Source organism: Ascaphus truei, chromosome 6 (genome assembly GCF_040206685.1).
Source record: "Ascaphus truei isolate aAscTru1 chromosome 6, aAscTru1.hap1, whole genome shotgun sequence".
In the NCBI taxonomy this organism is placed as follows: Eukaryota; Metazoa; Chordata; class Amphibia; order Anura; family Ascaphidae; genus Ascaphus; species Ascaphus truei.
The window spans coordinates 47,795,680-47,817,646 of record NC_134488.1 but is presented as its reverse complement, the minus strand read 5'-3'; the positions used below and the strand labels follow the sequence as shown (position 1 = coordinate 47,817,646).

General features: G+C 55.4%; 1 protein-coding gene across 1 annotated transcript in view; it reads left to right on the top strand.

Annotated features, from left to right (window-relative positions):
• The window catches only part of NLRX1 (NLR family member X1), a 44,445-nt gene that overhangs the window by 17,818 nt on the left and 4,660 nt on the right, over nucleotides 1–21,967 (top strand). Inside the window, 8 exon segments of the mRNA XM_075604155.1 lie at nucleotides 189–249; nucleotides 1,369–1,451; nucleotides 5,304–5,911; nucleotides 6,899–7,330; nucleotides 7,332–8,299; nucleotides 18,397–18,483; nucleotides 20,325–20,540; nucleotides 20,542–20,574. Of these exon segments, the coding sequence (XP_075460270.1) occupies nucleotides 189–249; nucleotides 1,369–1,451; nucleotides 5,304–5,911; nucleotides 6,899–7,330; nucleotides 7,332–8,299; nucleotides 18,397–18,483; nucleotides 20,325–20,540; nucleotides 20,542–20,574 (2,488 nt within the window).

Here is a 21,967-nt window from a genome sequence, read left to right as displayed (position 1 = left end):
CAAGTGCCTGTTTTACCTTATTCTATAGGGATCTTGTATTTACCGTTTTTTGTAATAAATTACCCAGATTGTTATATTTTCTATAAGTTTTTTTCCTTTTCATTCTTCTCTCTTTCTCTGTCTGTCTGTCTGCCTGTCTGTCTGTCTCTGTCTGTCTCTCTCTGTCTGTCTGTCTGTCTTCGCTATAGATGGATCCCAATTCCACCACAAGCGTCTTTTTCGGTCTCCGCTCAGTACAGCCTCCTGCAGGTGAGATCTGACCCTTACTTGTGTACAAGGGGCGCTGTGCGCACATGATCTAGTGTGGGGCGGTGCAGGGAGCAGCGCAGGGCAGCGCAGGGCGGCGCAGGGAGCAGCGCGGGGCGCACAGGGAGCAGCGCGGGGCGCACAGGGAGCAGCGCGGGGCGCACAGGGAGCAGCGCGGGGCACACAGGGAGCAGCGCGGGGCACACAGGGAGCAGCGCGGCACAAGGAGCAGCGCGGGACACACAGGGAGCAGCGCGGGACGCACAGAGAGCAGCGCGGGGCACACAGGGAGCAGCGCGGGGCACACAGGGAGCAGCGCGGGACGCACAGGGAACAGCGCGGGGCACACAGGGAGCAGCGCGGGGCACGCAGGGAGCAGCGCGGGGCACGCAGGGAGCAGCGCGGGACGTACAGAGAGCAGCGCGGGGCACACAGGGAGCAGCGCGGGGCACAGGGAGCAGCACGGGGCACACAGGGAGCAGCGCGGCACAAGGAGCAGCGCGGGACGCACAGGGAGCAGTGCGGGACGCACAGAGAGCAGCGCGGGGCACGCAGGGAGCAGCGCGGGGCACGCAGGGAGCAGCGCGGGGCACGCAGGGAGCAGCGCGGGGCACGCAGGGAGCAGCGCGGGGCACGCAGGGAGCAGCGCGGGGCACGCAGGGAGCAGCGCGGGGCGCACAGGGAGCAGCGCGGGACGCACAGAGAGCAGCGCGGGACGCACAGGGAGCAGCGCGGGACGCACAGGGAGCAGCGCGGGACGCACAGGGAGCAGCGCGGGACGCACAGGGAGCAGCGCGGGACGCACAGGGAGCAGCGCGGGACGCACAGGGAGCAGCGCGGGACGCACAGAGAGCAGCGCGGGACGCACAGAGAGCAGCGCGGAACGCACAGAGAGCAGCGCGGGACGCACAGGGAGCAGCGCGGGACGCACAGAGAGCAGCGCGGGACGCACAGAGAGCAGCGCGGGACGCACAGAGAGCAGCGCGGGACGCACAGAGAGCAGCGCGGGACGCACAGGGAGCAGCGCGGGACGCACAGAGAGCAGCGCGGGACGCACAGAGAGCAGCGCGGGACGCACAGGGAGCAGCGCAGGTTCAGCTTCACACACCCTTCTTTTCCTAGGATAGTCCCTCGCTGGCTCCTGCCCCCCCAGGGAGAGTTTTGGGGATCTCCAGCCTGGAGGGGTCTGAGCGATGCAGCAGCAGGTAAGGACCCCTCCCCCAACACACACACACATAGACACACACACACAAAGATGCACGCAACACACACAGACGCACGCACACATGCACCTCTCCTTCACTCAGTCCCCCTCTACCTTTCTCAGTATTAGAACCCTCTCCCTCTCCTCGCTCTCACACTCCCCCATCTCTTCATTTGTCTCCCTGACACTCTCTCTCCCTCCCCCCTCCTCGCTCTCACATTCTCTCAGTATGCACTCTCCCTTTCCTCTCTTCTCCTTCCCTTACACCATCTTTCTCTCAGTACTAGAACCCTCTACTCCTCCTCACCCCTCTCCTACCTTCTCACCCCCTACCCTCCTCCTGTCCTCTTTCTCACACTTTCTCACCCCCTTCCCTCCTCCTATCCTCCTCTCCTCTCTCTCACACCTTCTCACCCCCTTCCCTCCTCCTAGCCTACTCTCCTCCTACCCCCTCTCCTACCTTCTCACCCCCTACCCTCCTCCTCTCCTTTCTCTCACACCTTATCACCCGCTACCCTCCTCCTGTCCTCTTTCTCACACTTTCTCACCCGCTTCCCTCCTCCTACCCTCCTCTCCTCTCTCACACCTTCTCACCCCCTTCCCTCCTCCTAGCCTCCTCTCCTCTCTCTCACACTTTCTCACCCCCTTCCCTCCTCCTAGCCTACTCTCCTCTCTCACACCTTCTCGCCCCTTCCCTCCTCCTAGCCTCCTCTCCTCTCTCTCACACCTTCTCACCCCCTTCCCTCCTCCTAGCCTACTCTCCTCTCTCACACCTTCTCACCCCTTCCCTCCTCCTATCCTCCTCTCCTCTCTCACACCTTCTCACCCCCTTCCCTCCTCCTAGCCTACTCTCCTCTCTCACACCTTCTCACCCCTTCCCTCCTCCTAGCCTCTTCTCCTCTCTCTCACACCTTCTCACCCCTTCCCTCCTCCTAGCCTACTCTCCTCTCTCACACCTTCTCACCCCTTCCCTCCTCCTAGCCTCCTCTCCTCTCTCACACCTTCTCACCCCCTTCCCTCCTCCTCTCCTCTCTCACACCTTCTCACCCCCTTCCCTCCTCCTCTCCTCTCTCACACCTTCTCACCCCCTTCCCCCCTCCTCTCCTCTCTCACACCTTCTCACCCCCTTCCCTCCTCCTCTCCTCTCTCACACCTTCTCACCCCCTTCCCTCCTCCTAGTCTCCTCTCTTACACCTTCTCACCCCCTTCCCTCCTCCTAGTCTCCTCTCTCTCACACCTTCTCACCCCCTTCCCTCCTCTCTCTCACACCTTCTCACCCCCTTCCCTCCTCTCTCTCACACCTTCTCACCCCTTTCCTCCTCCTAGCCTCCTCTCTCTCACACTTTCTCACCCCCTTCCCTCCTCCTAGCCTCCTCTCCTCTCTCTCACACCTTCTCACCCCCTTCCCTCCTCCTATCCTCCTCTCCTCTCTCTCACACCTTCTCACCCCCTTCTCTCCTCCTAGCCTACTCTCCTCTCTCACACCTTCTCACCCCTCCCCTCCTCCTAGCCTCCTCTCCTCTCTCTCACACCTTCTCACCCCCTTCCCTCCTCCTCTCCTCTCTCACACATTCTCACCTCCTTCCCTCCTCCTAGTCTCCTCTTACACCTTCTCACCTCCTTCCCTCCTCCTCTCCTCTCTCTCACACCTTCTCACCCCCTTCCCTCCTCCTAGTCTCCTCTCTTACACCTTCTCACCCCCTTCCCTCCTCCTCTCCTCTCTCTCGCACCTTCTCACCCCCTTCCCTCCTCCTCTCCTCTCTCTCACACCTTCTCACCCCTTTCCTCCTCCTAGCCTCCTCTCCTCTCTCTCACACTTTCTCACCCCCTGCCCTCCTCCTAGCCTCCTCTCCTCTCTCTCACACCTTCTCACCCCTTCCCTCCTCCTTGCCTTCTCTCCTCTCTCACACCTTCTCACCCCCTTCCCTCCTCCTATCCTCCTCTCCTCTCTCTCACACCTTCTCACCCCCTTCCCTCCTCCTAGCCTACTCTCCTCTCTCACACCTTCTCACCCCTTCCCTCCTGCTAGCCTCCTCTCCTCTCTCTCACACCTTCTCATCCCCTTCCCTCCTCCTAGCCTACTCTCCTCTCACACCTTCTCACCCCTTCCCTCCTCCTAGCCTCCTATCCTCTCTCTCACACCTCACCCCCTTCCCTCCTCCTAGCCTACTCTCCTCTCTCACACCTTCTCATCCCTTCCCTCCTCCTAGCCTCCTCTCCTCTCTCACACCTTCTCACCCCCTTCCCTCCTCCTCTCCTCTCTCACACCTTCTCACCCCCTTCCCTCCTCTCTCTCACACCTTCTCACCCCCTTCCCTCCTCCTAGTCTCCTCTCTTACACCTTCTCACCCCCTTCCCTCCTCCTCTCCTCTCTCTCACACCTTTTCACCCCCTTCCCTCCTCCTCTCCTCTCTCACACCTTCTCACCCCTTTCCTCCTCCTAGCCTCCTCTCCTCTCTCTCACACTTTCTCACCCCTTCCCTCCTCCTAGCCTACTCTCCTCTCTCACACCTTCTCACCCCCTTCCCTCCTCCTAGCCTCCTCTCCTCTCTCTCACACCTTCTCACCCCCTTCCCTCGTCCTATTCTCCTCTCCTCTCTCTCACACCTTCTCACCCCTTCCCTCCTCCTAGCCTACTCTCCTCTCTCACACCTTCTCACCCCTTTCCCTCCTCCTCTCCTCTCTCACACCTTCTCACCCCCTTCCCTCCTCTCTCTAACACCTTCTCACCCCCTTCCCTCCTCCTAGTCTCCTCTCTTACACCTTCTCACCCCCTTCCCTCCTCCTAGTCTCCTCTCTCACACCTTCGCACCCCCTTCGCTCCTCCTCTCCTCTCTCACACCTTCTCAACCCTTTCCTCCTCCTAGCCTCCTCTCCTCTCTCTCACACTTTCTCACCCCCTTCCCTCCTCCTAGCCTCCTCTCCTCTCTCTCACACCTTCTCACCCCCTTCCCTCCTCCTATTCTCCTCTCCTCTCTCACACCTTCTCACCCCTTCCCTCCTCCTAGCCTCCTCTCCTCTCTCTCACACCTTCTCACCCCCTTCCCTCCTCCTAGCCTCCTCTCCTCTCTCTCACACCTTCTCACCCCCTTCCCTCCTCCTATTCTCCTCTCTCACACCTTCTCACCCCCTTCCCTCCTCCTAGCCTCCTCTCCTCTCTCTCACACCTTCTCACCCCTTCCCTCCTCCTAGCCTCCTCTCCTCTCTCTCACACCTTCTCACCCCTTCCCTCCTCCTCTCCTCTCTCACACCTTCTCACCCCCTTCCCTCCTCTCTCTTACACCTTCTCACCCCCTTCCCTCCTCCTAGTCTCCTCTCTTACACCTTCTCACCCCCTTCCCTCCTCCTCTCTTCTCTCTCACAATTTCTCACCCCTTTCCTCCTCCTAGCCTCCTCTCTCTCACACCTTCTCACCCCCTTCCCTCCTATTCTCCTCTCCTCTCTCTCACACCTTCTCACCCCTTCCCTCCTCCTAGCCTACTCTCCTCTCTCACACCTTCTCACCCCTTTCCCTCCTCCTCTCCTCTCTCACACCTTCTCACCCCCTTCCCTCCTCTCTCTAACACCTTCTCACCCCCTTCCCTCCTCCTAGTCTCCTCTCTTACACCTTCTCACCCCCTTCCCTCCTCCTAGTCTCCTCTCTCACACCTTCGCACCCCCTTCGCTCCTCCTCTCCTCTCTCACACCTTCTCAACCCTTTCCTCCTCCTAGCCTCCTCTCCTCTCTCTCACACCTTCTCACCCCCTTCCCTCCTAGCCTCCTCTCCTCTCTCTCACACCTTCTCACCCCCTTCCCTATTCCTAGCCTCCTCTCCTCTCTGTCACACCTTCTCTCCCCCTTCCCTCCTCCCTAGACCCGGTTCAGCAGCACCGTCACCGCCTGTCTGAATGGTTCAGCCGCCTCCCCAGCGAGGAGCGGCACTTCGGCCCGTCCTTCGCCCTGGACTCTATCCACGTGGACCCCGTTATCCGCGAGAGCTCCCTGGAAGAGACCCAGCGCCCGCTGTCCGACTTCTCCCCGCAAAGCCAACTGCGGTGCCCGCGGAACGTCTCCGTGGAGCATCTCTTCCGCCCCGACGCGGCCGGGGCGCCGGTGCGGAGCGTGGTTCTGTACGGTACTGTGGGCACCGGGAAGGGTACCCTGATCCGGAAGTTGGTTCTAGACTGGTGCCACGGGCGCAGGTCGGAGTTCCAGTTGATAATCCCTCTGTCCTGCGAGGATCTGTCCCGGGTCACCGCGCCCGTGTCACTGTCGCGACTCATCTCCCGGAAGTACCTGCACCTCCGGGAACTGCTGCCTGCGCTGGGTCAGAACCCGGGGGTGCTCTTCATACTCAACAACCTGGAGTGGATGGACCTGGACTTTAGGATGGCCAACACGGAGCTGTGCAGTGACCCCAGCGAGCCTCTGCCACCCCCGGCCATCTTGGTGAACCTGCTGAGGGGGTATCTGCTCCCGGAGGTGAGGGGGGGGAAAGAAGGGAGGAGGGGAGGGAGAAAAGGAGGGATGGGGGGGGGGCGGGAAGAGAGGGGTGGGAGAGGAGGAGAAGAGAGGGAAGGGAGAGGAGGAGGAAGGAGAGGTGGGAGAGGAGGAGGAGAGAGGGGAGAGAGGGGAGGGAGAGGAGGAGAGAGGGGAGGAGAGGAGGAGAGAGGGGAGGGAGAGGAGGAGAGAGGGGAGGGAGAGGAGAGAGGGAGGTAAAGGAGGAGGCAAGATAGGAGGAGGAGAGAGGGAAGGGAGAGGAGGAGAGAGGGAGGGCTGGGCGGGAGTGAGGGGGGGAGGGGGAGAAGGGAGGGGAGGGGAGGGATAGGAAGAGAGAGGGGAAGGAGAGGAGGAGGGGAGGTAGAGAAGGCGGAGAAAGAGGGGGAATGGAAGAATGGAGGGAAAGGGGAGAGGGGAGAAGCAGGCTTTAGAGGAAGGGGGTCATGAAGGGGTGAGAGGGGGGAGAGAGAGGGAGAGAAAGGGGGAGAGAGAGAGTGAGGGCGCGAGCGAGAGAGGGCGCGAGTGAGGGCAAGCGAGAGAGTGAGGGCGAGCGAGAGAGAGAGGGCGAGTGAGAGAGAGAGAGGGCGAGGGCATGTTCAAGAGCGCGAGGAGAGAGTGTGCGAGAGCGCAAGGAGAGAGAGTGGGAAGTTGGCCAATTCCTGTAGCACATCATCCTCATCATCATTATCATTATTATATTACACAGGCAATATTTCCATGGTTCTAAAACATCCTCCATATAAAGATTAGAGAGAGAGAGAGCGCGAGTGAGAGCGCGTGCAAGAGAGTGTGATAGAGTGAGTGAATGAGGAGAGAGAGCGCTGTATTATGACACTTCTCCCCTCTCTCTCACACGCGCGTTAGTAGAGAAAGCAAGAGCACGCGAAGAAGACAGTGTCAACGTCACAGCCTATTGATAAACCCCTTAATACCCACCCCTCCCCCGTGTCCTTCACTCCTCCACTCTAGGCCAGCGTCCTGGTCACCACTCGGCCCTCCGCGCTGAAGCGTATCCCCAGTAAATACGTGGGACGTTACGCCGAGATCTGCGGCTTTTCGGACATGCAGCTCCAGAAGATGTACTTCCACCTGCGCCTGGGCCGGGGGGACGCGGACCCCCGGGAGACGGAGAACCTGGCAGAGATGTTATCCCGTAACCTGGAGCACCACAGCCAGCTGTCTGCAGCCTGCTTCCTTCCCTCCTACTGCTGGCTTACCTGTGCCACATTGCATCTGCTCTACTACACCCGGCCTGGCGACCCTCCCAGGACCCTGACTGGCATTTACACCAGCTTCCTGCGGCTCAACTTCGCCGGGGAGGTGCTTGACATCACGCACCCCTCCCAGGTTTCGCTCATGCGCTACGTTGCCCGCACTGTAGGCAAGCTGGCGTACGAAGGCTGCCGCGCCCCGCCGCACGCGCTTCTCTGAGGACAACCTCGCCCGCTGCTTCCAGGTTGAGCTGCATAGTGAGGAAGAACTCAACCTCCTTACGGTCTTCCGAACCGACGCGTTTGGCTTCTTCCTGACACCCTGTGTCTCTCGGGGCCACGAGAGCCTCTTCGTCTTCACCATCCCTGCTATGCAGGAGTACCTGGCCGCGCTGTACGTGGTGCTGGGGGAGAACAAAACGACCCTGCAGCGCCTGGGGAAAGACGTCTCCGAGATCATCAGCCGGGCCGGCGAGGACGTGGTCGCGGTGGTCAACGTGTTGTCCAAGTTTCTTCCACTGCGCGTCTTTGCGCTCTTCAACCTCTTGCGGATGGTGCCGCGGCTGTATGGAAAGGTGAGTGGACAGAGCCGGGAGAACATCGCCCAGACAATGGCCATGGAGATGTTCCGTGAGGAGGATGCTTACAATGACGACGTTCTAGACCAGATCAACTCCAGCATCCTGGGTGAGGAGGGACCGTTGCAGGTGCCAGAAGAGGAGAAGGAGGAGGCTGGGAGGCAAGAGGCATTTGAGCTGTTCCCCATCTTCATGGCTGGGCTGCTATCCCGCCAGAACCGGGCTATGTTGGACCAGCTTGGTTGCACCATAATGAACATGTCGGCGCTGGAGATCACGCGGGCCTTAAAAAAGCACTTGTTACGTTGCAGCCTGCGGCGCTTACCTCCATCTGAGCTCATGGACTTCCTGTTCTTCTTGTATGAGTTCCAGAACGAGGGGTTCACGGCCGGGCTGGTCACCTCGCTACGGGCGCTGGACCTCTCCACTGTGCGCATGACGCCCCTAAAAAGCAACATTGTGGCCACAGTGATGGGCAGCCCCAAGAGGCCACTGACGGAAGTCGACCTCAACTCCTGTAACCTGAATCCCGATGCCATCCGCACACTGGCACCAGTGTTACGGAGAAGCCAGAGCGTAAAGTGAGGAGGGGGGGGGGCAGGGAGGGAAGCAACCCGGGGGGGGGGGGGGGGGGGGGGGAGGGTAGGCAGGGAGGGAAGCAACCCGGGGGGGGGGGGGGGAGGGGGCAGAGGTTATACTTTAAAGAGGGGATGGATGAACTTAAAAAGGGATGGTCCCTCCTAGGAGCAATGTGTACTAATGGCAGTGACAGGGTTAAGGGGTCAGTCTCTCCTAGGGGCAAAGTGTACTAATGGCAGTGACAGGGATAAGGGGTCAGTCTCTCCTAGGAGCAACGTGTACTAATGGCAGTGACAGGGATAAGGGGTCAGTCCCTCCTAGGAGCAACGTGTACTAATGGCAGTGACAGGGTTAAGGGGTCAGTCCCTCCTAGGAGCAATGTGTACTAATGGCAGTGACAGGGTTAAGGGGTCCGTCTCTCCTAGGGGCAAAGTGCACTAATGGCAGTGACATGGTTAAGGGGTCAGTCTCTCCTAGGGGCAAAGTGTACTAATGGCAGTGACATGGTTATGGGGTCATTGTATCCTAGGGGCAAAGTGTACTAATGGCAGTGACAGGGTTAAGGGGCCAGTCTCTCCTAGGGCAAAGTGTACTAATGGCAGTGACATGGTTAAGGGGTCAGTCTCTCCTAGGGACAAAGTGTACTAATGGCAGTGACATGGTTAAGGGGTCAGTCTCTCCTAGGGGCAAAGTGTACTAATGGCAGTGACATGGTTATGGGGTCAGTCTCTCCTAGGGGCAAAGTGTGCTAATGGCAGTGACAGGGTTAAGGGGCCAGTCTCTCCTAGGGGCAAAGTGTACTAATGGCAGTGACATGGTTAAGGGTCAGTCTCTCCTAGGGACAAAGTGTACTAATGGCAGTGACATGGTTAAGGGGTCAGTCTCTCCTAGGGACAAAGTGTACTAATGGCAGTGACATGGTTAAGGGGTCAGTCTCTCCTAGGGGCAAAGTGTACTAATGGCAGTGACATGGTTATTGGGGTCAGTCTCTCCTAGGGGCAAAGTGTACTAATGGCAGTGACATGGTTAAGGGGTCAGTCTCTCCTAGGGACAAAGTGTACTAATGGCAGTGACATGGTTAAGGGGTCAGTCCCTCCTAGGGCAAAGGGTACTAATGGCAGTGACAGGGTTAAGGGTCAGTCTCTCCTAGGGGCAAAGTGTACTAATGGCAGTGACAAGGTTAAGGGGTCAGTCCCTCCTAGGGGCAAAGGGTACTAATGGCAGTGACAGGGTAGAAGGGGTCAGTCTCTCCTACGGGCAAAGGGTACTAATGGCAGTGACAGGGTTAAGGGGTCAGTCCCTCCTAGGGGCAAAGTGTACTAATGGCAGTGACAGGGTTAAGGGGTCAGTCTCTCCTAGGGCAAAGGGTACTAATGGCAGTGACAGGGTTAATGGGTCAGTCTCTCCTAGGGGCAAAGGGTACTAATGGCAGTGACAGGGCTAAGGGGTCAGTCTCTCCTACGGGCAAAGGGTACTAATGGCAGTGACAGGGTTAAGGGGTCAGTCTCTCCTAGGGGCAAAGTATACTAATGGCAGTGACAGGGTTAAGGGGTCAGTCCCTCCTAGGAGCAACGTGTACTAATGCAGTGACATGGTTAAGGGGTCAGTCTCTCCTAGGGGCAAGTGTGCTAATGGCAGTGACAGGGTTAAGGGGTCAGTCTCTCTAGGGGCAAAGTGTGCTAATGGCAGTGACAGGGTTAAGGGGTCAGTCCCTCATAGGGGCAAAGTGTGCTAATGGCAGTGACAGAGTTAAGGGGTCAGTCTCTCCTAGGGGCAAAGTGTACTAATGGCAGTGACAAGGTTAAGGGGTCAGTCCCTCCTAGGGGCAAAGGGTACTAATGGCAGTGACAGGGTTAAGGGGTCAGTCTCTCCCTACGGGCAAAGGGTACTAATGGCAGTGACAGGGTTAAGGGGTCAGTCTCTCCTAGGGGCAAAGGGTACTAATGGCAGTGACAGGGTTAAAGGGTCAGTCTCTCCTAGGGGCAAAGGGTACTAATGGCAGTGACAGGGTTAAGGGGTCAGTCTCTCCTACGGGCAAAGTGTACTAATGGCAGTGACAGGGTTAAGGGGTCAGTCTCTCTTACGGGCAAAGTGTACTAATGGCAGTGACATGGTTAAGGGTCAGTCCCTCCTAGGGGAAAAGTGTACTAATGGCAGTGACATGGTTAAGGTGTCAGTCTCTCCTAGAGGCAAAGTGTAGTAATGGCAGTGACAGGGTTAAGGGGTCAGGTCTCTCCTAGAGGCGAAGTGTAGTAATGGCAGTGACAGGGTTAAGGGGTCAGTCTCTCCTAGGGGCAAAGTGTACTAATGGCATTGACAGGGTTAAGGGTTACTAATGGCAGTGACAGGGTTAAGGGGTCAGTCTCTCCTACGGGCAAAGGGTACTAATGGCAGTGACAGGGTTAAGGGGTCAGTCTCTCCTAGGGGCAAAGGGTACTAATGGCAGTGACAGGGTTAAGGGGTCAGTCTCTCCTACGGGCAAAGTGTACTAATGGCAGTGACAGGGTTAAGGGTTCAGTCTCTCCTACGGGCAAAGTGTACTAATGGCAGTGACATGGTTAAGAGGTCAGTCCCTCCTAGGGGAAAAGTGTACTAATGGCAGTGACATGGTTAAGGGGTCAGTCTCTCCTAGAGGCAAAGTGTAGTAATGGCAGTGACAGGGTTAAGGGGTCAGTCTCTCCTAGAGGCGAAGTGTAGTAATGGCAGTGACAGGGTTAAGGGGTCAGTCTCTCCTAGGGGCAAAGTGTACTAATGGCATTGACAGGGTTAAGGGTACTAATGGCAGTGACAGGGTTAAGGGGTCAGTCTCTCCTAACGGGCAAAGGGTACTAATGGCAGTGACAGGGTTAAGGGGTCAGTCTCTCCTAGGGGCAAAGGGTACTAATGGCAGTGACAGGGTTAAGGGGTCAGTCTCTCCTACGGGCAAAGTGTACTAATGGCAGTGACAGGGTTAAGGGGTCAGTCTCTCTACGGGCAAAGTGTACTAATGGCAGTGACATGGTTAAGAGGTCAGTCCCTCCTAGGGAAAAGTGTACTAATGGCAGTGACATGGTTAAGGGGTCAGTCTCTCCTAGAGGCAAAGTGAGTAATGGCAGTGACAGGGTTAAGGGGTCAGTCTCTCCTAGAGGCAAAGTGTAGTAATGGCAGTGACAGGGTTAAGGGGTCAGTCTCTCCTAGGGGCAAAGTGTACTAATGGCAGTGACTGGGTTAAGGGTCAGTCTCTCCTAGGGGCAATGGGTACTAATGGCAGTGACAGGGTTAAGGGGTCAGTCTCTCCTACGGGCAAAGTGTACTAATGGCAGTGATAGTCTCTCCTACGGGCAATGGGTACTAATGGCAGTGACAGGGTTAAGGGGTCAGTCCCTTCCTAGGGGAAAAGTGTACTAATGGCAGTGACATGGTTAAGGGGTCAGTCTCTCCTAGAGGCAAAGTGTAGTAATGGCAGTGACAGGGTTAAGGGGTCAGTCTCTCCTAGAGGCAAAGTGTAGTAATGGCAGTGACAGGGTTAAGGGGTCAGTCTCTCCTAGGGCAAAGGGTACTAATGGCAGTGACCAGGGTTAAGGGGTCAGTCTCTCCTAGGGGCAAAGGGTACTAATGGCAGTGACAGGGTTAAGGGGGTCAGTCTCTCCTAGGGGCAAAGTGTACTAATGGCAGTGACAGGGTTAAGGGGTCAGCTCTCTACGGGCAAAGTGTACTAATGGCAGTGACATGGTTAAGAGGTCAGTCCCTCCTAGGGGAAAAGTGTACTAATGGCAGTGACATGGTTTAAGGGGTCAGTCTCTCCTCTAGAGCAAAGTGTAGTAATGGCAGTGACAGGGTGTAAGGGGTCAGTCTCTCCTAGAGGCAAAGTGTAGTAATGGCAGTGACAGGGTTAAGGGGTCAGTCTCTCCTAGGGGCAAAGTGTACTAATGGCAGTGGACAGGTTAAGGGGTCAGTCTCTCCTAGGGGCAAAGGGTACTAATGGCAGTGACAGGGTTAAGGGGTCAGTCTCTCCTACGGGCAAAGTGTACTAATGGCAGTGACAGGGTTAAGGGGTCAGTCTCTCCTACGGGCAAAGTGTACTAATGGCAGTGACATGGTTAAGGGGTCAGTCCCTCCTAGGGGAAAAGTGTACTAATGGCAGTGACATGGTTAAGGGGTCAGTCTCTCCTAGAGGCAAAGTGTAGTAATGGCAGTGACAGGGTTAAGGGGTCAGTCTCTCCTAGAGGCAAAGTGTAGTAATGGCAGTGACAGGGTTAAGGGGTCAGTCTCTCCTAGGGGCAAAGTGTAGTAATGGCAGTGACAGGGTTAAGGGGTCAGTCTCTCCTACGGGCAAAGTGTACTAATGGCAGTGACAGGGTTAAGGGGTCAGTCTCTCCTAGGGCAAAGTGTACTAATGGCAGTGACAGGGTTAAGGGGTCAGTCTCTCCTAGGGGCAAAGGGTACTAATGGCAGTGACAGGGTTAAGGGGTCAGTCTCTCCTACGGGCAAAGTGTACTAATGGCAGTGACATGGTTAAGGGGTCAGTCCCTCCTAGGGGAAAAGTGTACTAATGGCAGTGACATGGTTAAGGGGTCAGTCTCTCCTAGAGGCAAAGTGTAGTAATGGCAGTGACAGGGTTAAGGGGTCAGTCTCCTAGGGGCAAAGTGTAGTAATGGCAGTGACAGGGTTAAGGGGTCAGTCTCTCCTAGGGGCAAAGGGTACTAATGGCAGTGACAGGGTTAAGGGGTCAGTCTCTCCTACGGGCAAAGTGTACTAATGGCAGTGACAGGGTTAAGGGGTCAGTCTCTCCTACGGGCAAAGTGTACTAATGGCAGTGACATGGTTAAGGGGTCAGTCCCTCCTAGGGGAAAAGTGTACTAATGGCAGTGACATGGTTAAGGGGTCAGTCTCTCCTAGGGGCAAAGGGTACTAATGGCAGTGACAGGGTTAAGGGGTCAGTCTCTCCTAGTTGCAAAGGGTACTAATGGCAGTGACAGGGTTAAGGGGTCAGTCTCTCCTAGGGGCAAAGGGTACTAATGGCAGTGACAGGGTTAAGGGGTCAGCCTCTCCTACGGGCAAAGTGTACTAATGGCAGTGACAGGGTTAAGGGGTCAGTCTCTCCTATGGGCAAAGTGTACTAATGGCAGTGACATGGTTAAGAGGTCAGTCCCTCCTAGGGGAAAAGTGTACTAATGGCAGTGACATGGTTAAGGGTCAGTCTCTCCTAGAGGCAAAGTGTAGTAATGGCAGTGACAGGGTTAAGGGGTCAGTCTCTCCTAGAGGCAAAGTGTAGTAATGGCAGTGACAGGGTTAAGGGGTCAGTCTCTCCTAGGGGCAAAGTGTAGTAATGGCAGTGACAGGGTTAAGGGGTCAGTCTCTCCTACGGGCAAAGTGTACTAATGGCAGTGACAGGGTTAAGGGGGTCAGTCTCTCCTAGGGGCAAAGTGTACTAATGGCAGTGACAGGGTTAAGGGGTCAGTCTCTCCTAGGGGCAAAGGGTACTAATGGCAGTGACAGGGTTAAGGGGTCAGTCTCTCCTACGGGCAAAGTGTACTAATGGCAGTGACATGGTTAAGGGGTCAGTCCCTCCTAGGGAAAAGTGTACTAATGGCAGTGACATGGTTAAGGGGTCAGTCTCTCCTAGAGGCAAAGTGTAGTAATGGCAGTGACAGGGTTAAGGGGTCAGTCTCCTAGGGGCAAAGTGTAGTAATGGCAGTGACAGGGTTAAGGGGTCAGTCTCTCCTAGGGGCAAAGGGTACTAATGGCAGTGACAGGGTTAAGGGGTCAGTCTCTCCTACGGGCAAAGTGCTACTATGGCAGTGACAGGGTTAAGGGGTCAGTCTCTCCTACGGCAAAGTGTACTAATGGCAGTGACATGGTTAAGGGGTCAGTCCCTCCTAGGGGAAAAGTGTACTAATGGCAGTGACATGGTTAAGGGGTCAGTCTCTCCTAGGGGCAAAGGGTACTAATGGCAGTGACAGGGTTAAGGGGTCAGTCTCCTCCTAGTTGCAAAGGGTACTAATGGCAGTGACAGGGTTAAGGGGTCAGTCTCTCCTACGGGGCAAAGGGTACTAATGGCAGTGACAGGGTTAAGGGGTCCAGCCTCTCCTACGGGCAAAGTGTACTAATGGCAGTGACAGGGTTAAGGGGTCAGTCTCTCCTATGGGCAAAGTGTACTAATGGCAGTGACATGGTTAAGAGGTCAGTCCCTCCTAGGGGAAAAGTGTACTAATGGCAGTGACATGGTTAAGGGGTCAGTCTCTCCTAGAGGCAAAGTGTAGTAATGGCAGTGACAGGGTTAAGGGGTCAGTCTCTCCTAGAGGCAAAGTGTAGTAATGGCAAGTGACAGGGTTAAGGGGTCAGTCTCTCCTAGGGCAAAGTGTACTAATGGCAGTGACAGGGTTAAGGGGTCAGTCTCTCCTAGGGCAAAGGGTACTAATGGCAGTGACAGGGTTAAGGGTGAGTCTCTCCTACGGGCAAAGTGTACTAATGGCAGTGACAGGGTTAAGGGGTCAGTCTCTCCTACGGGCAAAGTGTACTAATGGCAGTGACATGGTTAAGGGGTCAGTCCCTCCTAGGGGAAAAGTGTACTAATGGCAGTGACATGGTTAAGGGGTCAGTCTCTCCTAGAGGCAAAGTGTAGTAATGGCAGTGACAGGGTTAAGGGGTCAGTCTCTCCTAGAGGCAAAGTGTAGTAATGGCAGTGACAGGGTTAAGGGGTCAGTCTCTCCTAGGGGCACAAGTGTAGTAATGGCAGTGACAGGTTAAGGGGTCAGTCTCTCCTAGGGGCAAAGTGTACTAATGGCAGTGACAGGGTTAAGGGGTCAGTCTCTCCTAGGGGCAAAGGGTACTAATGGCAGTGACAGGGTTAAGGGGTCAGTCTCTCCTACGGGCAAAGTGTACTAATGGCAGTGACATGGTTAAGGGGTCAGTCCCTCCTAGGGGAAAAGTGTACTAATGGCAGTGACATGGTTAAGGGGTCAGTCTCTCCTAGAGGCACAAGTGTAGTAATGGCAGTGACAGGGTTAAGGGGTCAGTCTCCTAGGGGCAAAGTGTAGTAATGGCAGTGACAGGGTTAAGGGGTCAGTCTCTCCTAGGGGCAAAGGGTACTAATGGCAGTGACAGGGTTAAGGGGTCAGTCTCTCCTACGGGCAAAGTGTACTAATGGCAGTGACAGGGTTAAGGGGTCAGTCTCTCCTACGGGCAAAGTGTACTAATGGCAGTGACATGGTTAAGGGGTCAGTCCCTCCTAGGGGAAAAGTGTACTAATGGCAGTGACATGGTTAAGGGGTCAGTCTCTCCTAGGGGCAAAGGGTACTAATGGCAGTGACAGGGTTAAGGGGTCAGTCTCTCCTAGTTGCAAAGGGTACTAATGGCAGTGACAGGGTTAAGGGGTCAGTCTCTCCTAGGGGCAAAGGGTACTAATGGCAGTGACAGGGTTAAGGGGTCAGCCTCTCCTACGGGCAAAGTGTACTAATGGCAGTGACAGGGTTAAGGGGTCAGTCTCTCCTATGGGCAAAGTGTACTAATGGCAGTGACATGGTTAAGAGGTCAGTCCCCTCCTAGGGGAAAAGTGTACTAATGGCAGTGACATGGTTAAGGGGTCAGTCTCTCCTAGAGGCAAGTGTAGTAATGGCAGTGACAGGGTTAAGGGGTCAGTCTCTCCTAGAGGCAAAGTGTAGTAATGGCAGTGACAGGGTTAAGGGGTCAGTCTCTCCTAGCAGTCTCTCCTAGAGGCAAAGTGTAGTAATGGCAGTGACAGGGTTAAGGGGTCAGTCTCTCCTAGGGGCAAAGTGTAGTAATGGCAGTGACAGGGTTAAGGGGTCAGTCTCTCCTAGGGGCAAAGTGTACTAATGGCAGTGACAGGGTTAAGGGGTCAGTCTCTCCTAGGGGCAAAGGGTACTAATGGCAGTGACAGGGTTAAGGGGTCAGTCTCTCCTACGGGCAAAGTGTACTAATGGCAGTGACATGGTTAAGGGGTCAGTCCCTCCTAGGGGAAAAGTGTACTAATGGCAGTGACATGGTTAAGGGGTCAGTCTCTCCTAGAGGCAAAGTGTAGTAATGGCAGTGACAGGGTTAAGGGGTCAGTCTCCTAGGGGCAAAGTGTAGTAATGGCAGTGACAGGGTTAAGGGGTCAGTCTCTCCTAGGGGCAAAGGGTACTAATGGCAGTGACAGGGTTAAGGGGTCAGTCTCTCCTACGGGCAAAGTGTACTAATGGCAGTGACAGGGTTAAGGGGTCAGTCTCTCCTACGGGCAAAGTGTACTAATGGCAGTGACATGGTTAAGGGGTCAGTCCCTCCTAGGGGAAAAGTGTACTAATGGCAGTGACATGGTTAAGGGGTCAGTCTCTCCTAGGGGCAAAGGGTACTAATGGCAGTGACAGGGTTAAGGGGTCAGTCTCTCCTAGTTGCAAAGGGTACTAATGGCAGTGACAGGGTTAAGGGGTCAGTCTCTCCTAGGGGCAAAGGGTACTAATGGCAGTGACAGGGTTAAGGGGTCAGCCTCTCCTACGGGCAAAGTGTACTAATGGCAGTGACAGGGTTAAGGGGTCAGTCTCTCCTATGGGCAAAGTGTACTAATGGCAGTGACATGGTTAAGAGGTCAGTCCCTCCTAGGGGAAAAGTGTACTAATGGCAGTGACATGGTTAAGGGGTCAGTCTCTCCTAGAGGCAAAGTGTAGTAATGGCAGTGACAGGGTTAAGGGGTCAGTCTCTCCTAGAGGCAAAGTGTAGTAATGGCAGTGACAGGGTTAAGGGGTCAGTCTCTCCTAGGGGCAAAGTGTACTAATGGCAGTGACAGGGTTAAGGGGTCAGTCTCTCCTAGGGGCAAAGGGTACTAATGGCAGTGACAGGGTTAAGGGGTCAGTCTCTCCTACGGGCAAAGTGTACTAATGGCAGTGACAGGGTTAAGGGGTCAGTCTCTCCTACGGGCAAAGTGTACTAATGGCAGTGACATGGTTAAGGGGTCAGTCCCTCCTAGGGGAAAAGTGTACTAATGGCAGTGACATGGTTAAGGGGTCAGTCTCTCCTAGAGGCAAAGTGTAGTAATGGCAGTGACAGGGTTAAGGGGTCAGTCTCTCCTAGAGGCAAAGTGTAGTAATGGCAGTGACAGGGTTAAGGGGTCAGTCTCTCCTAGGGGCAAAGTGTAGTAATGGCAGTGACAGGGTTAAGGGGTCAGTCTCTCCTAGGGGCAAAGGGTACTAATGGCAGTGACAGGGTTAAGGGGTCAGTCTCTCCTACGGGCAAAGTGTACTAATGGCAGTGACATGGTTAAGGGGTCAGTCCCTCCTAGGGGAAAAGTGTACTAATGGCAGTGACATGGTTAAGGGGTCAGTCTCTCCTAGAGGCAAAGTGTAGTAATGGCAGTGACAGGGTTAAGGGGTCAGTCTCTCCTAGGGGCAAAGTGTACTAATGGCAGTGACAGGGTTAAGGGGGCACATCTGGAGGATTGATGCCTTTTTATACACAAATCCGACACCTATAACTATTTTTAAATCATTCTTTAATGTCCGTTTGTAAACCCGGGAGCTGAGACCTGGGAGGGGTTTCATTTCTTCGCCTGCTCCCCTCCGTACAATGTCACTGGGGGTTCAACAAGCCCTTGCACAGGCAAAGCCCCCTCTCTTCCCCCTCCCCTTATTTGTATTGTCACTAACAGGTATAGGGGGGCTAGTGGCTAAGGAAACACTTCATTTAAAGCACCCCCTCATATCAAATGTTTGAAGGGATCTCCCATTACACAACAGTAAGTGTTTAGATCGGATCGGAGAGTCTGGGATCAGCGGGGTCATTACTGGAAAAGGGGGGAAGATTTATTGTGGGGAGCTCTTCCGAATTAGCAGTAAGTTTATTTTTGGGGGGAGGTCAGTATGTTAAGGAGGGGATACTTAGAGATGGGGGGGGGGGGGGAGATATTAGGTGGAAAAGGGATTCTTAGATGGATATAATATAAGGGTGAGTATTAAGTGGGTGAGAGACCTTATAGAGGGCATGATTAGAAATATGGGGCATTACTGAGGGTGGACGGGGGTATATGGGGTGGCGGGTGGATTTGGGAAGCAGGGTGTTGGAGCTGACGTGGGGTATTTGAAGAGGAGGAGGTATATAAACACGGGGTATTTCCACCTCTCTGCTCCAGTTTACAGATGAACTCGCTGGGTCCTGACTCCTGCAAAGAAGTGCGCGATGTTCTGCTGCACCCCGACTGTGAGGTTACCAACCTGCGGTGAGGGGGGCGAGGGGAGGGGGGGGGGCAGCCTGGGGCAGGTAACGGGCTCATTTATAGTAACACACTGCTGGGGAGATCAAGTACTTCAGCTGCACACAATACTTCTGTCTGCTGCTCTTACCCCTGTATCTTATCTGTGCTTACGAGTGCAAGCTCTGCAGAACAGATATTGCTGCTGGCTCCTCTCTGCTTTTCTTATTACTGTATGTGCTCCGATTGCAAGTCCTTCCCCCCCCCCCCGTACTGTGATCATACCCTCCCCCACTGTGACATAAAATCCCCACTACCTACTGTGATCTTACCCCTCCCCCAATGTGAAAATAACACACCCCTACTCTGATCATACCCTCCCCCACTGTGACATAAAACCCCCCAACTGTGATCATACCCCCCACTCACATAACACCCCCCTACTGTGATCTTACCCTCCCCCACTGACATAACACCCCGCTCTGTGACATAACACCCCCCTACTGTGATCTTACCCCCCCTACTGTGATCTTAGCCCCCACTGTGACATAACACCCCCTACTGTGATCTTACCCCCCACTGTGACATAACACCTCCCCCTACTGTGATCTTACCCATCCCACTGACATAACACCCCCTTCCCACTGTGATCATACCCCCACTCACATAACACTCCCCTTACTGTGATCTTACCCTCCCCTACTCTGATCTTACCCCCCATTGACATAACACCCCATACTGTGATCATACCCCACCCCCACTGTGACATAAAACCCCCCCACTGTGATCTTACCCCCCCTACTGTGATCTTACCCCCCTACTGTGATCTTACCCCCCTACTGTGACATAACACCCCCTACTGTGATCATTCCCCTCCACAATTGCGACATAACACCCACCTACTGTGATCATACCCCTCCCCCACTGTGACATAACACGCCCCCACTGTGACTTTATCCCCCCCACTGTGACTTTATCCCCCCCACTGTGACTTTATCCCCCCCCCCACTGTGACTTTATCCCCCCCACTGTGACTTTATCCCCCCCCACTGTGACTTTATCCCCCCACTGTGACTTTATCCCCCCCACTGTGACTTTATCCCCCCCACTGTGACTTTATCCCCCCACTGTGACTTTATCCCCCCCACTGTGACTTTATCCCCCCCCCCACTGTGACTTTATCCCCACCCCACCCTCACAGAGGAAAATTGTTAGAACCACAAAGCGAAAAAATGATTTAGAAAATGTTTAAAAATAAACCTTTAGAATTTGTGTAAAGGGAAAGAATTTAGAATTTGACACAAGACTGGTTGTGTGCGCGTGCGTACGTGTGAGCGCGTGTATGTGTGCGTGCGTGCGTACGTGTGAGCGCGTGTATGTGTGCGTGCGTGCGTATGTGTGAGCGCGTGTATGTGTGCGTGCGTGCGTACGTGTGAGCGCGTGTATGTGTACGTGCGTACGTGTGAGCGCGTGTATGTGTGCGTGCGTACGTGTGAGCGCGTGTATGTGTATGTGTGCGTGCGTACGTGTGAGCGCGTGTATGTGTGCGTGCGTACGTGTGAGCGCGTGTATGTGTGCGTGTATGTGTGCGTGCGTACGTGTGAGCGCGTGTATGTGTGCGTGCGTGCGTACGTGTGAGCGCGTGTATGTGTGCATGCGTACGTGTGAGCGCGTGTGTATGTGTGCGCGTATGTGTGCATGCGTATGTGTGTGCGTACTTGTGTGCGTGCATGCGTACGTGTGCGCGTCTGTGATGTGTGCATACGTGCATGTGTGTGCCTGTGTGCGTGCGCGTATTCCAGCCTCTTTCTGCCGTGTGCTGTCCTCTCAGCGTCACACTGTGTATAAGACAGGCTGTCCCCCCCCAGGCTGTGTAATAACCCCCTGTTCCCGGAGGGGGCGCGGTACCTCGCGGAGGCGCTGGCAGGTAACCGCTCCCTGACGCACCTGTCTCTCCTGCACACGGATTTGGGGGACGAGGGGGCGGAGCTGCTGGCGACTCACCTGGGGAGGAACAAGCACCTGCAGGAGCTGAACCTGGCGTATAATGGATCCAAGACACGGCCGCCCTGCGCCTGGGCGAGAGGCGGCGCAACACCCAACGCTGAGCAGGGTGCAGTGAGTAACACCCCCCTCTATAACACCCACCTCCATATAATGCCCAACGCTGGGCAGGGTGCAGTGAGTAACACCCCCTCTATAACACCCACCTCCATATAATGCCCAACGCTGAGCAGGGTGCAGTGAGTAACACCCCCTCTATAACACCCACCTCCATATAATGCCCATAATACTCACCCCCTCATATAACACCCAACGCTGGACACACACACAGCCTGAACGCACCACAATATATATATATATATATATACATACATACATACATACATACATACATACATACATACATACATACATACACATTTTGTCAAAAGGAGTGCACGCGAGTGTGGCCATGTATACAGTATACATTTGGCCACACTCGGTAGCACTCCTTTTGACATAAATATATATGTATATGATGTGGTGGGTTTTGGGGTGTTCAGTTGTTTGGAGTTTGCTGACCCCCCCCCCCTCCTCCCAGGGTTTAAGCTCGCCCCCCCCCCTCCCAGGGTTTAAGCTCGCCCCCCCCCTCCCAGGGTTTAAGCTCGCACCCTCCCTCCCAGGGTTTAAGCTCGCCCCCCCCCCCCCACCCAGGGTTTAAGCTCGCACCCTCCCTCCCAGGGTTTAAGCTCGCCCCCCCCTCCCAGGGTTTAAGCTCGCCCCCCCCCCCTCCCAGGGTTTAAGCTCGCACCCTCCCTCCCAGGGTTTAAGCGCACCCTCCCTCCCAGGGTTTAAGCTCGCCCCCCCCCCCTCCCAGGTTTAAGCTCACCCTCCCCACTTTCTAAGTAGCAGCAGGTTTTCCCATGTGCCTGTGCAGGACAGATCCACTGAGGCCATTGTCCCCTCCAGCAGAGGTAACTGAGAGTTTCACAGGCAGTGTTAGGACCTGCATACTGGTCATGCCGTGACGTGGCTGCATACTGGTCATGCCGTGACGTGGCTGCATACTGGTCGTGCCGTGGCTGCATACTGGTCGTGCCGTGACGTGGCTGCATACTGGTCATGCCGTGACGTGGCTGCATACTGGTCATACTGTGACGTGGCTGCATACTGGTCATGCCGTGACGTGGCTGCATACTGGTCGTGCCGTGACGTGGCTGCATACTGGTCATGCCTTGACGTGGCTGCATACTGGTCGTGCCTTTACATGGCTGCATACTGGTCATGCCGTGACGTGGCTGCATACTGGTCGTGCCGTGACGTGGCTGCATACTGGTCGTGCCGTGACGTGGCTGCATACTGGTCATGCGTGACGTGGCTGCATACTGGTCGTGCCGTGACGTGGCTGCATACTGGTCGTGACGTGACGTGGCTGCATACTGGTCATGCCGTGACGTGGCTGCATACTGGTCGTGCCGTGACGTGGCTGCATACTGGTCATGCCGTTACATGGCTGCATACTGGTCAT